The following is an 11,815-nucleotide window of genomic DNA, read 5'->3' as shown; positions in this document are numbered from 1 at the left end:
ATGAATGTTAAAAAGATAAGGAGGTCTCCGCCCGAGAAGGGCAGTGAAGTTCCTGCTTTGGCAGTAGGTCAGGACAGGTACGTTTCTTGGTGCACCGCCTCGGAGCCGCTGCCCTTCCCGCCGTACGCAGCCGCCAAAGCTGGCGCGTGCGCGTGCTCGTGCTCGGGGCACTGCTGCGCAGACGCAATGCGCAAACGCCCCGTTCCCGCGCACCGGGAGGCTGGTTGTCAGCTGCTTGCGTCCCCGCCGATCATGACGGCGCACTCCTTCGCCCTTCCAGTTATCGTCTTCACCACGTTCTGGGGCCTCATCGGCATTGCCGGGCCCTGGTTCGTGCCGAAAGGACCTAACCGCGGGTAAGAAAGGCAATGCCGGGGCTCCCTACGGGATCTCTCCGCCCCGTGCATGCTGTTCGCTCCCGGCCCGGGGAGCGGCTCTGACCGCGCGGCGCGACCCCGGCCCGGGGAGCGGCTCCGACCGCGCGGCGCGACCCCGGCCCGGGGAGCGGCTCCGACCGCGCGGCGCGACCCCGGCCCGGGGAGCGGCTCCGACCGCGCGGCGCGACCCCGGCCCGGGGAGCGGCTCCGACCGCGCGGCGCGACCCCGGCCCGGGGAGCGGCTCTGACCGCGCGGCGCGACCCCGGCCCGGGGAGCGGCTCTGACCGAGCGGCGCGCGCTCCCGCGTCCACCTCTGGCTGCACAGGGTGTCAGGCGACGACATCCTTTTCCGAGGACTTTGTACAGGTGCCTGTTGTGAGTTCAGCCCGGGAACAGGCAGAAAGTCTGCGTGAAAGGGCAGATAAGGGTCCTACTCCAGAAGGGCGAAGCCCAGAGTGACACTGGGAATCAGTTAAGTGTCACCTTCACGCACTATTCCCTCCCCAGCCAGTAGAGGGATGGTTTCTCCTATCCTGTCTAGCTCTGTGGCTTTGAGCAAATGTTAACCCTTTCAAGACACAGTTTCTTCGTAGGTAAAATGGGAATGACAGTAATACTTGCCTTGTTAGGCTGCTGGGGGGATTACAGGAAATAATGTACATAAAACATTTAATAGCGCATGGCACGTATTAGGTATTTAATATCTTTTAGTTGGTCTCATTGGCAGGTTTCTGTACCCATTATACCACTCTCCAATTTCTGCTTTATGTTATCCTCTGTTAGAAAGCACTCTCACTGCCTTGACTACAAGTTCTCTGCAGTCAGAGACTGTCTTTTTCACTGCTGTTGTACCCCTGGGCCAGCACAGGACTGGCCCAAGGTGCTTAGTAACGTTGACAGAATAGATAAAGGGTTCATTTCTCTGGCACTGACTTGAAGTGCTTTACATCAGAGGTCATAGCTGGTTTGGATTCAGTTTAGCTTTGATTGGACACTGCTTGGACATATGGGCATCGCCTCTGTTCTCTCTTTTTTTTTTTTAATTGAACTTTAGATGAAGGTTTACAGAACAAACTAGTTTCTCATCAAACAGCACACACATTGTTGTATGACATGTCAACACTCTCCCTTCTTAATCCTGGGTTCCCTATTACCAGCTTTTCTGTTCTCTCCTGCCTTCCAGTCCCTGCCCCAGGGCTGGTATGCCCCTTTAGCCTTGTTTTGTTCCATGGGCCTGTTCAATCTTTGGCTGAAGGGTGAACCGCAGGAGTGGCCTCATTACTGAGCTGAAAGGGTGTCCAGGGGCCATACTCTCAGGGTTTCTCCAGTCTTGTCAGGTCAGCAAATCTGGTCTTTTTGAGTTAGAATTTTGTTCTACGTTTTTCTCCAGCTCTGTCCAGGACCCTCTATTGTGATCCCTGTCAGAGCAGTCAGTGGTGGTAGCCCAGCACCATCTAGTTGTACTGGACTCAGTCTGGTAGAGGCTGTGGTAGATGTGGTCCATTAGTCCTTTGGACTTATCTTTCCCTTATGTCTTTAGTTTCCTTCATTATTCGTTGCTCCCAAAGGGGTGGGACCAGTGGAGTATCCTAGATGGCGGCTCACAGGCTTTTAAGACCCCAGATGCTACTCACCAAAGTAGAATGTAGAACATATTCTTTATAAACTTTCTTATACTGGTTGAACTAGATGTTCACTGAGACCATGGTCCCCACAGCCCTCAGCCAAGCAATTCGGTCCCTCAGGGAGTTTGGATTTATCTCTGGAGCTTCCATGGCCTTGCCTTGTACAGGTTTTGCTGGCTTCCCCAGTATTGTGTACTGTCTTACCCTTCACCAAAGTTTCCACTTTGTCTTTTAAGTGTTTTTCCATCCCCACCCCGTCTCCGTCGTAACCATCAAATATTGTTTCTTTTTGTATGTAAACCGTTTTTTGAATTTTTACAGTGGTGGTCTCTTAAAATATTTGTCTTTTTGTGACTGACTGACTTTACTCAGCATAATGTTCTTCAGATGCATCCACGTTATGAGATGCTTCACAGATTCATCGTTGTTCTTCAGCGTTGCGTGATACTCCATTGTGTGCGTGTACCACGGTTTGTTTAACCATTCTTCTGTTGATGGGCATCTAGGCTATTTCCATCTTTTGCTATTGTGAGCAATGCTGCAGTGAACGTGCGTGTACGTATATCTATTCATTTGATGGCTCTTATTTCTGTAGGATATATTCTTAGGGCCTCTGTTCCTAAAGATGTGCAGACTTCTGGGTCCCACAGCTTCACTCTGTAAACCATTTGAGTGTGTCCCCTCTCCTGTATGTCTTGGTAAGATTTTTTTTTCACTCTCATTGATGTCTCCCCCAGTTCCATTTTAAGTTTATTATAGCTCATTTTGCAGCAAAGATGGCTCATAATCTCCTTGCTTCTTGCCCTACATATGGTCTTTTGCTTTGCTTCTCCCCCAATGAATTTTGAATTCCAGAGATCACTCTGCGGTGGGTTGCCACAAACACAGCTCTGTGCAGTGTCTTTCCTCAACATCTCTGCATTAAGATGGGAAATACTAGGGCAGAAGCATTCCTAACTTGGGTTTGGTCAAGTTTGGCCTCTCCACTATGTGTTACTTAGAGTTTTTGTTTTTATTTTCCGTCTTGGAGTTCTTACACTGAGTGAAACTCAGTTCCCTGTACAAGTAGCATCCAGAAGGCAATGGGAAAGGGGCTCACACGGGAAGGCTTTCTCTGCCCCAGAGTCTCCTGAGGGCTCTGGCTGTGTCCGTCCTGACCTGACCCCCTCTTCTGTTGCAGAGTGATCATCACCGTGCTGGTGACCACTGCTGTCTGCTGTTACCTCTTGTAAGTATACCTCCCCATCTCTAAGTCAGTGGCCTGCATTGTTCTCCTTTCTTCCCCCTCCATCCTAGCCTGCTCTCCCCTCTGTCCTGGTAGTGAGCTCCCCTTGAAAGGTTGACCATCGAGCATAGATGTGCAGGCAGAGTGGAATGGCGAAGAAAGGATGGACCAGACACCGTGGACTCCAAGTTCTGGTTCTGGCTCTCCTGTGAGTGTGTGACTTGGACACACTTTGCAACTTCCGTAGGCTGCCGTTTCTCACCTGTGAAACGAGTGAGTGCGTATCCTGGGGGTACAGAAAAACTGTCCATGTGTGAGTATAAGGGAATCAGTCTCCAGGTTCTAAGTACCCATATATCTTCTTTACGGACATTTCTGAGACCCATTCACAGTAGCCCTTGCCCCCTTTACCAAAGGAAAGTACCTGCCATCCATTTCCACTCACTGCGTTGGGCTGGTCCATGGTTACAATTATCCCGGCTGCAAAGGCCAAGGCTAAGTCCAGGTTTTGGTTTTGGGGGAGGCCTCGCTTATGGTTAATCAAGCCACTTAAACATTGTTTTTATGGGTTATGCTTGGCATTGGGGGGATGTCCTGAATTCAGAACAATGAAAGCAGAACAGATAAAGTGATGGCATGCTGATTCCTTAAGAGAGAACAGACTTCTTTAGAGATGACTGGAATGTTTCTCAGCACAGCCAAATTTTTCAAAATATATAGGATAAAACCAATGTTTGAAAAAAGTGACTTATTTCAGATTTGGCAGATTTAGTTAAAACCCATTTTATTAGGTCATGTCATGACTTATTTTTCTTATTTTATCTATTAATGTTTAGTATTTCCTACTTCTTGTTAACAAAAAAGAAACTTATTTGAAAGAGTGATGATTCGTAGATGTTAAGTACATGGGGATATGTGGTTTTTCAAAATTGTTTGGGCGGTACATGTGCAGAAAGGAACACAGCCACTGCACAGAGCGTCTCCAAGGCCTGTTCCGTAGTGCTGTTTCCCAGTCTTCAGGGCTTGGCGTCGTGTTCTCATTTGTCCCAGGAAGGGCCTCAGAGGGCTGGAACTCAGTGGTTCAGAGACCAGGTTATTGAGAATGACGATTGGGATCGTGGGGGATACGAAATGTTCCCATGATGTAGGGATAATTACAAACAATCAACAAATGAGAAGTGAAAAGCATGCTGCACATTTTAAGCTCATACCTCAAAACTAAAGCACAGAATGCAAACCTGGGGATAACAACAGTGATGCAAAGCAAATAACTTCATGGCTCTTGGGGTATCAGGCACTCCACTGGCTCCTGTGGGGATTCAGGTGAAAGCTTGGCTTCTTTACTCCAAACGCAGAGCTAGAGTGTCACCAACATGCTCGTGTGAGGCACTGGGAACTGTTTTCAGTCATGAACTTCCAGAGATTCTTTTGGGGCCAACAGCTGCGGGACAAATGAAGTCAGGAGTGTTTGTCATGAATTCTGGGGTCAGACATTTGCCAGGTCTGCTTACTGGGGGTAGGAGTTACACCACTTGCTTGAGGGACAGATAGTTCAGACTAGGCCTGGGGCAGTGGCTCTTGGTCATCAGCTCTCATGTCTCTGGATTGTTCTTTCATTTTCCTCTTAAAAGGGGTGATTCTGACTCACCTCCCTCCAGACCAGCCCTTGTCCTGCTCCCGGGTGGCGTGGATCATGGAAAAGCCCAGACAGACATATGAGGGAGCGCATAAACAGCTCAGAATCCCTCCCAAAGCATCCCTGGCAGTGCAGACTTAGCTCTTCCAAACCCCAGGGTCCATCCCAACTCAGGAATCTGACAAATGTGCAAAAAAGTCAAATTACACCAAAACACACTAGCCCCAGGCTGGCCCCATGGAGCTGCAGAGCATGGCTCTCTGTGACCCTGATCTGGCAGGTCGGTCCCATCCTCCCTGGGTGGGAAGACCGACAAAGGCCTGCTCTGGGGCTCAGGGCAAGTTCCTTCTGTCCCAGCCTTACCCTCACTTTGCTGTCCTCGCAGCTGGCTCATTGCCATCCTGGCTCAGCTGAACCCCCTGTTCGGCCCCCAGCTGAAGAACGAGACCATCTGGTATGTGCGCTTTCTGTGGGAGTGACTGCTGTGGCCCCAGGTATGGAAGGACGCAGGTATGGAAGGAGGCAGGCAGCCTTAGCCACAGGAGGCCTCTGGGGGTGGAGAAGTTACCAGGCAGGGCCCATGGTGGAATTGCTCTTGTGGTTTCAGGCCATCACTTATTTATCTGACACAAAACCCTTGCTGCCTGCCTGCCTCCTGGCACTGTGCTGGACCCTCGGGATGTCCCTGTCCTCACACTGCTTCATCCTGGGGGCAGGAGGGTAACTTTGATTAAGTCATCTCATAGATGTGTAATGAGAGCCATGGCAGGGCCTGGTCCTGGTCACCAGGGAGGTTTATGAGGCAGCAATGACCCGAGGACACAGCTGGCCAAGGGGACGGGGTGGGGAGAAGTGAATGAGAAGGTTGCTGCGTCCTCCAGGTTGGCAGAGCTGGAGAGGGCCGGCAGGGCAGCTGAGAGTCCCAGGGTGCTGGAGCTGCTGGGCCCTGTCAGCCCTGCTTTGAAGGCTAGACTTGCTGCGGGGGCCATAGAGACCTGTAAAGGGCTAACCCAGAGAGGTGGGGTCCATCTGTATCTTTAAAAGACCCCTTTAGTGTCTCCTTCCATCTGTCTGTAGAGCTGGGGAGGGCTCAGAAGCAGCCAATGCCAGGAGGCCGACAGGGAGAGGGAAGGGATAGGCAAGATGAGGAAGAAGGGAAGGTGGGCGGTGCCTCACAGAGTACAGCTGGGTATCTTGAGCCATGGCCCCCTCAGGCACTTCCAGGCTCAGCCTTGGGGTGGGTGTCACAGAATCTGTAGGTTGGGTCACAGGAGGCATGAGACACGGATCTGGACAGAGGATATGGGAGGGGGGCAGAGTGACCCAGGGCAGACGCAGGTCGTTGAGGCTGCTTTGAGAGGGAACCAGGGGGTGCCCGGGGTGGGGCAGGGGTAGCCCCACAACGAGGAGTTGATCCTTCATATGATGCACTTTTTAGGTTCCTCTGTTCTCTGGACGGCCCTGGAGCGACTGTCCCTGATGACCCCTCATCCTCAGCCCTCGCCCCCCACACTGTGTCCCCCGGTGCTCCTGCTGCCTCCTAGACAGGACCATCTTCCCGGCAGTCTAGGTCCTGGGGGAGGTGCCAGGGAAAGCCCTGAGGTTGGAGTCAGGCTGGAGCAGGGACTGAACAGCCCTAAAATTCCCCTGTTCCAGAATTTTCTTCCCTCCCCTGTAAGTCCCAGCCCAGCCCCAGGAAGGACCTGATTCCAGCAAGCCTGTTGGAGAAGGAACCCGGGTTAGGTCACAGAGAAAGCCCTGGGTGGGGACTCAGGGGACCCGGGTGACTGTCCTGGCTTTGCCATCGTACGGCTGTGTGACCCCAGGTAAGCGTCTTCCCCTCTGTGGATCTCTTGTACTCAAAATGGAAGGGCTGTATCAGACTATGTCAGAGGCCTTCTACTTCTCTGGCACAGGGTGGTTCTTTAATTTTCTGACACATTTAGATGTGAAATTTCTGAAAATGTTTGAAGTAATGGGATAACATTCACACACAAAAAACAACATAGTAGTTGAGTCAAAATAGAAGTCTGTATACTTAGCATCCCTTATAGTTACAAAGCCACTTAAGTTGACTTTTTCAGAAAAGTTTTATTCTCTCAGAATATTCTTTTCTGCTTTCCTTCCCTGCCTTGGTCTCCCCTTCCCCATTTGCAGAGGCAGTCTGTCTGTCAGTCTGTAAGCACACGGGAGTCCCTAGGACGCTGGGGTTAAGCTTCACCTAGGCTGGGGTGAGTAGCAGGTTTTAGAGTCTGCGATGAGGGAAGTGGATTGTACCCCAGGCACTGGGTCCACCCTGGGTGATGAGGCCACGCTAGGCCTCTGCCCCCATTGAGGATGTGGCTCAGTGTTAGGAGATGGTGAGGGTGAAAGTGAGGCCTCTAGCCTGACAGAGGTTGCAAAGTGGAAGGCACAGGTGTCAGTACTACAGGGGACCTGGGACCTGTGCCCTTGCACCTCAAAGGATCACAGTGAGGCTGAACCTAAATTAGACACTTGCAGAGGTCTCAGAGCTTGCCAGAACAGGATGAGGCTCACGCTGTGTTGCCTGATTCCCAGGCTAGGGTCTTTCCACTTTGTGGTGTTTCTTCTCTGGAGGGAAGAAAAGCCAACCTTGCCTATTTATGGACTTCATTTGACTGGCATTCATTACTTCCTGGGAGTGGCATCATTTTGGAAAGGCTGTAGAATATGATGAATCTCACCCAGACTTCTTGGTGCTGGCCTTGGCCAGTTCCCCAGAGCTCGGGTTGTAACCTCCCGTTAACATCCCACCCACAGACCCCCTTTTCATACGCCTTTCCTGCATGGAGTGGAGGATGCTGAGAGTCTGAACTGTACTGAAAAACCCAATTTACGTTTAGTGAATAATGCATGGTGGGAAATTATTGTGTTTGGTGCAATGTCCTGGCTCCCGGCCACCAGATTTCCATTTCTTTAGTGGTTTGGTTTTGGGGCAGCAAAGGGATCTGATGCCCATACTTGGAGCTGCAGCTCTGGGACACAGACACGAGAACGACATTCTCCCAAGATGTGGAGGAAAGTACGGGCTCCTGCGCACTGCCTCAGTTGTCAGCAGAACTGAGTCCTGGGAGGAGGAGCTATGCATGTGGAACCCTAACCACTGCCCCTCTGTGGCCTAGATTGTAGAGCATGAGTCCTGTTGCAGGGAAGCGTGTGGCTGTGCAATAAACCAGGTCTCCAACCTTGCTGGAGAGTGGTCTCTCTCATTCCTGACCATCGCGAGGGCATGGGGTTGATCGCAAACAAGGGCCTGCTCTGTGTCTGCACTGGGCGTGGCTGGGGGGTGCCATGGAGGAGGGCAGGTGGGGATCGTGGACAGAGGGCATGGGGTACACCAAGGCCAGAAAGTCTATCTGTTGGGAGAGCTGCAAGGAATGGGGCTGGAGAGGAGAGGGGTAGGCATAGGTGGTGTGGGCAGATGACGATCCCATCTTAGAGGCAGGAGGAAAACTGGGTGAGTATATTGTCATGGGAACCAAAGGAGGAGTGGTTCCACAAGGAGGGAGGGTCTCTGTCCCAGAGAGGTCAAGATCAGCCTCAGCTTTGGGAAGGGCGTGGTGAAGTCAGATTGCAATGGGCTAAAGAGTGGGTGGGAGGGTGGGAGGTCAGGAAGACCAGTGACAGCCTCGTAGACCCTCCAAATGGGCCAGGGGATAGAATTCAACAAAGAGAGGGCCTTTGTGGCTCAGACCCAGGGCCTGGGGCGCTCACTGCACCGGGCTGCACCCCTCCTCCGGCCTTGCTGCGGTAGCTCTTAAGCCAGGCCCAGCAGCCACCCACCCAGCCCTACCTGCATCTCCAGCTCCACTCACTGGACTCCCATGTGAGACCCTCAGGTCTGGAATGTGGAGGATCCTGGGCCTGAGGCAGATCCCACCCCATTATGCGGGAGCGGGGAGGGATTGTAGACGTGTGTGTTGAGTTTCTGGGCTCTGGGCTTCCCAATGGTTGGGTTGTCCCAGCTCATCTCTTGCACAATTCCAAGGATGTGTGTATGTCATTGAATTCTCACTGAGACGGCCAGCACAGCCCCTGTTTCTGGAGAGCCAAGCAGGGAGTCCTTTCCCAGGTTTTTCATCCTTTCTTTCTGTCAACCATTCAGGGACAGGAGAGAGAGGACCCTCCCTGGACCCACCTCCTAACCCTTTGTTAGCATTTCGTTCCTGCCAGAGGTTTGTACTCCTCACCAGGTGGAAACCCGCAGGTGCGCAGGTCTCAAGGAAGAAGCACTCCCACCCCCAAACATAGGGGGCACGTTAGTAAATGTCACCTCCAACCCAGAAGCTGCAAGAACCTACACAAAGCAAAAGAACTCTGAAAATGAGCAGTGGCCAAGAGGAGGGTACTCCCTCAATCATACTAAATGGCCAAGTGGGAAGTGGCATTAGACCACCCTACTGACAGAGCATGGAACCCATTAAGGTTAAATATAACCAAAGCAAGTTAAGCTGCACACGAAGAATGCCCAACAGAGGGTGGTGCCCATACAGCAGCCAGGAAAGGAAAACGTGAGGCTCCTGTAACACCACTGAGGGTGGTAGGGGAGGCTGGACTGGCCAGCGATGGAGACTGTGTGGTCTTGAGGGGTGGTTTTTAGCATGGAGCGAGGATAACTCCCCGGACACCACAGCCTGATTGATATGCCCTTCAAATGCATCTGATTAGAACAACAGCTCACATTTCTTGAATGTTTCTATGTATCGGAAACTGCTTAGGGAAACCACAGGACAAAGTCATCTGAGGTGCCTTGTCTCATTTAATCCTGCCTGGATTCCAGGCTCCCCAAACGATGTTACTTTTCTACCTCAACCTCCTTGGGAGATCAGACACACCCTCATCTCTATGGTTACACCCATCAGGAGAGATTCTCAGGGGGCAGGGGATACACAGCTCTAGTGTGCTGGCCATGGGGTCCCATCACCCTGCTGAAGCCCTGAAGCACTGCCGTTGAGTAATTTGGTTGCTTTTTTGAACAGAGAGAGGATTGTTGGTAACAAAGGGAATGAGAGGGGCCCGTGTAAAATTGCTGGGGGTGGGGAGATTGTTTCTGTTTATAAATGGGGTTTCCAGGAAAGAAATCAATTGGCAGCCACTAGGGTTTTGCTTGACTTGTAACACCATGATGCGAGGGAAGATGACCCAAATCCTATACCTACCTCAGGCCACACTCTGAGTTAACAAATTTGAATAATCATAAAAACAAAAAACAGACTCTGGGACATAAGGCTGGCCTCTAAAGAGACTCTCCAGGGAATGGAGTGAGACTAGAGCTGTGATTGGTGAAAAAAACAGCAGTCATTCATATTAGTCAGGAAAGGGGGCTGTTTGGTTGCTTGTGGTTTGGAAAATGTTCTTATCTGTGTGCAGACGTGTTTATGGAATAGTCTCGTTATTGTCTTTATCCATCATGGTCACAGAGCAAACTTGTCTGATGATGATGTTCAGTAAAATTGTTTCTGTTCAACAAGAGAACACAGCGGCCTAAGTGGGTGCCAGGCCAGCTCCCAGGTATCGGGGCTGCTTCTCTCCTCCTCAATAGGTTCTTCATACTGAATTATCCTTGCATTCCTGGAATAAACCCACTAGGTCATGGTGTATTTTAATGTAGTCTAAAACCTAGATGAACGGTGTGACATTACAGGAAAATGTAAACAACCAAAATTGATTTGAGTGATTAAAATCTGATAATAATGATAGAAGAACTTTAAACGGTAGTCAGACATCTCCTAAAACAGTACAATATCCAGAAGGTCTGTCCTTATCGTCCCTCCTTCCACAGATATTTTATAGGCACTGGGGAGACAGCAGTGAACAAATAAATCATAGATCTGTATCAGGTAGTAAAATTCTGTAGAGGCAAATCAAGCCAGATAAGGGAATAGAAAGTGCAGCGAGGGGGAGAGTGGGGGAGGGAGTGCTGCTTTAGATGCTGTCTTAGTTATCTAGTGCTGCTGTAACAGAAATACCACAAGTGGATGGCTTTAACAGAGAAATTTATTCTCTCACGGTCCTGTAACCTGGAAGTCTGAATTCAGAGTGCCAGCTCCCAGGGAAGCCCTTCCCTCTCTGTTGGCTCTGGAGGACGGTCTTCATCCATCATCAGTCTTCTCTTGGTCTCAGAGCATCACAGTGGAGGAACCCCAGGTCCAAAGGACGCACTCTGCTCTGGGCACTGTTTTCTTGGTGGTTTGAGGTCCCCCTGTCTCTCCGCTCGTTTCTCTTATATCTCAAAGAGATTGGCTTAAGACAGTAGCTAATCTTGTAGATCTCATCAACATAATTTCCCCTAATCGATCTTATTTCATCATAGTGATAGGATTTACAACACATAGGGAAATCACATAAAATGGTGGACAATCACAATACGGGGACTCGCAGCCCAGCTAAGTTGACAGATATTTTGGGGGGACACAATTCAACCCATGACAGATGGGAAGGTCAAAGACTTGTTTTTAAGCATTATGGTCAAAGGAAATTATAAAAATATTTTCAATGTATGTATTATTTTTCTTACAGAGGACTAATAGGAAGATCAGTTTAACCAATTTAAGCATAAATGTGTATTACATTAGTATAAAAATTGTGAGGAAAGAAATGGAACTATAAATTGAAGCAGAAAAGTAAAACTTCTGATTGTTGAAGAGCTGGTCGTGTATTTTTCAACGGATGATCATAGATATACAAACCATTATACCTAGGTACTGTTGAATATATTTAGAAAAGTGAAGTAACAATTTTATTTTAAAGTGTTCAGTATCTATAATATGCTGGAAATTACATTATCTGCAATATTTAAATTTATGATAAAAATGGTTAGATGTCAACTTCAAAATGTCAAGTTTTTCAAGATTCTTTTACGATATATGTGAGCCATAAAGTTTGCTTTAGATCAGTGCTTTTCAGAAGTGTCTCTGCAGTGTGATTCTG

The 11,815-nt window shown here is 49.8% G+C and overlaps 1 protein-coding gene across 2 annotated transcripts; it reads left to right on the top strand.

Moving 5' to 3' along the window:
- Positions 1 to 182: 182 nt before the first annotated feature.
- On the top strand, positions 183 to 6,518 carry ATP6V0E2 (ATPase H+ transporting V0 subunit e2). 2 transcript variants are annotated; one of them, XM_023539531.2, is made up of 4 exons: positions 183 to 356; positions 3,184 to 3,231; positions 5,250 to 5,318; positions 6,303 to 6,518. In XM_023539531.2, the coding sequence occupies exons 1-4, from the start codon at positions 187 to 189 to the stop codon at positions 6,406 to 6,408; spliced, it is 393 nt and encodes a 130-aa protein (XP_023395299.2). In that variant the 5' UTR covers positions 183 to 186; the 3' UTR covers positions 6,409 to 6,518. The 2 variants fall into 2 exon arrangements, with proteins under 2 accessions (XP_023395299.2, XP_023395300.2); XM_023539532.2 differs by having other exon boundaries at positions 189 to 356; positions 5,250 to 5,358; positions 6,303 to 6,365.
- The last annotated feature ends 5,297 nt before the right edge of the window (positions 6,519 to 11,815 follow it).

The sequence above is a fragment of the Loxodonta africana genome, chromosome 8, assembly GCF_030014295.1.
Source record: "Loxodonta africana isolate mLoxAfr1 chromosome 8, mLoxAfr1.hap2, whole genome shotgun sequence".
NCBI lineage: Eukaryota > Metazoa > Chordata > Mammalia > Proboscidea > Elephantidae > Loxodonta > Loxodonta africana.
The sequence above is the reverse complement of the archived record's forward strand: the minus strand, read 5'-3'. Positions and strand labels throughout refer to the sequence as shown.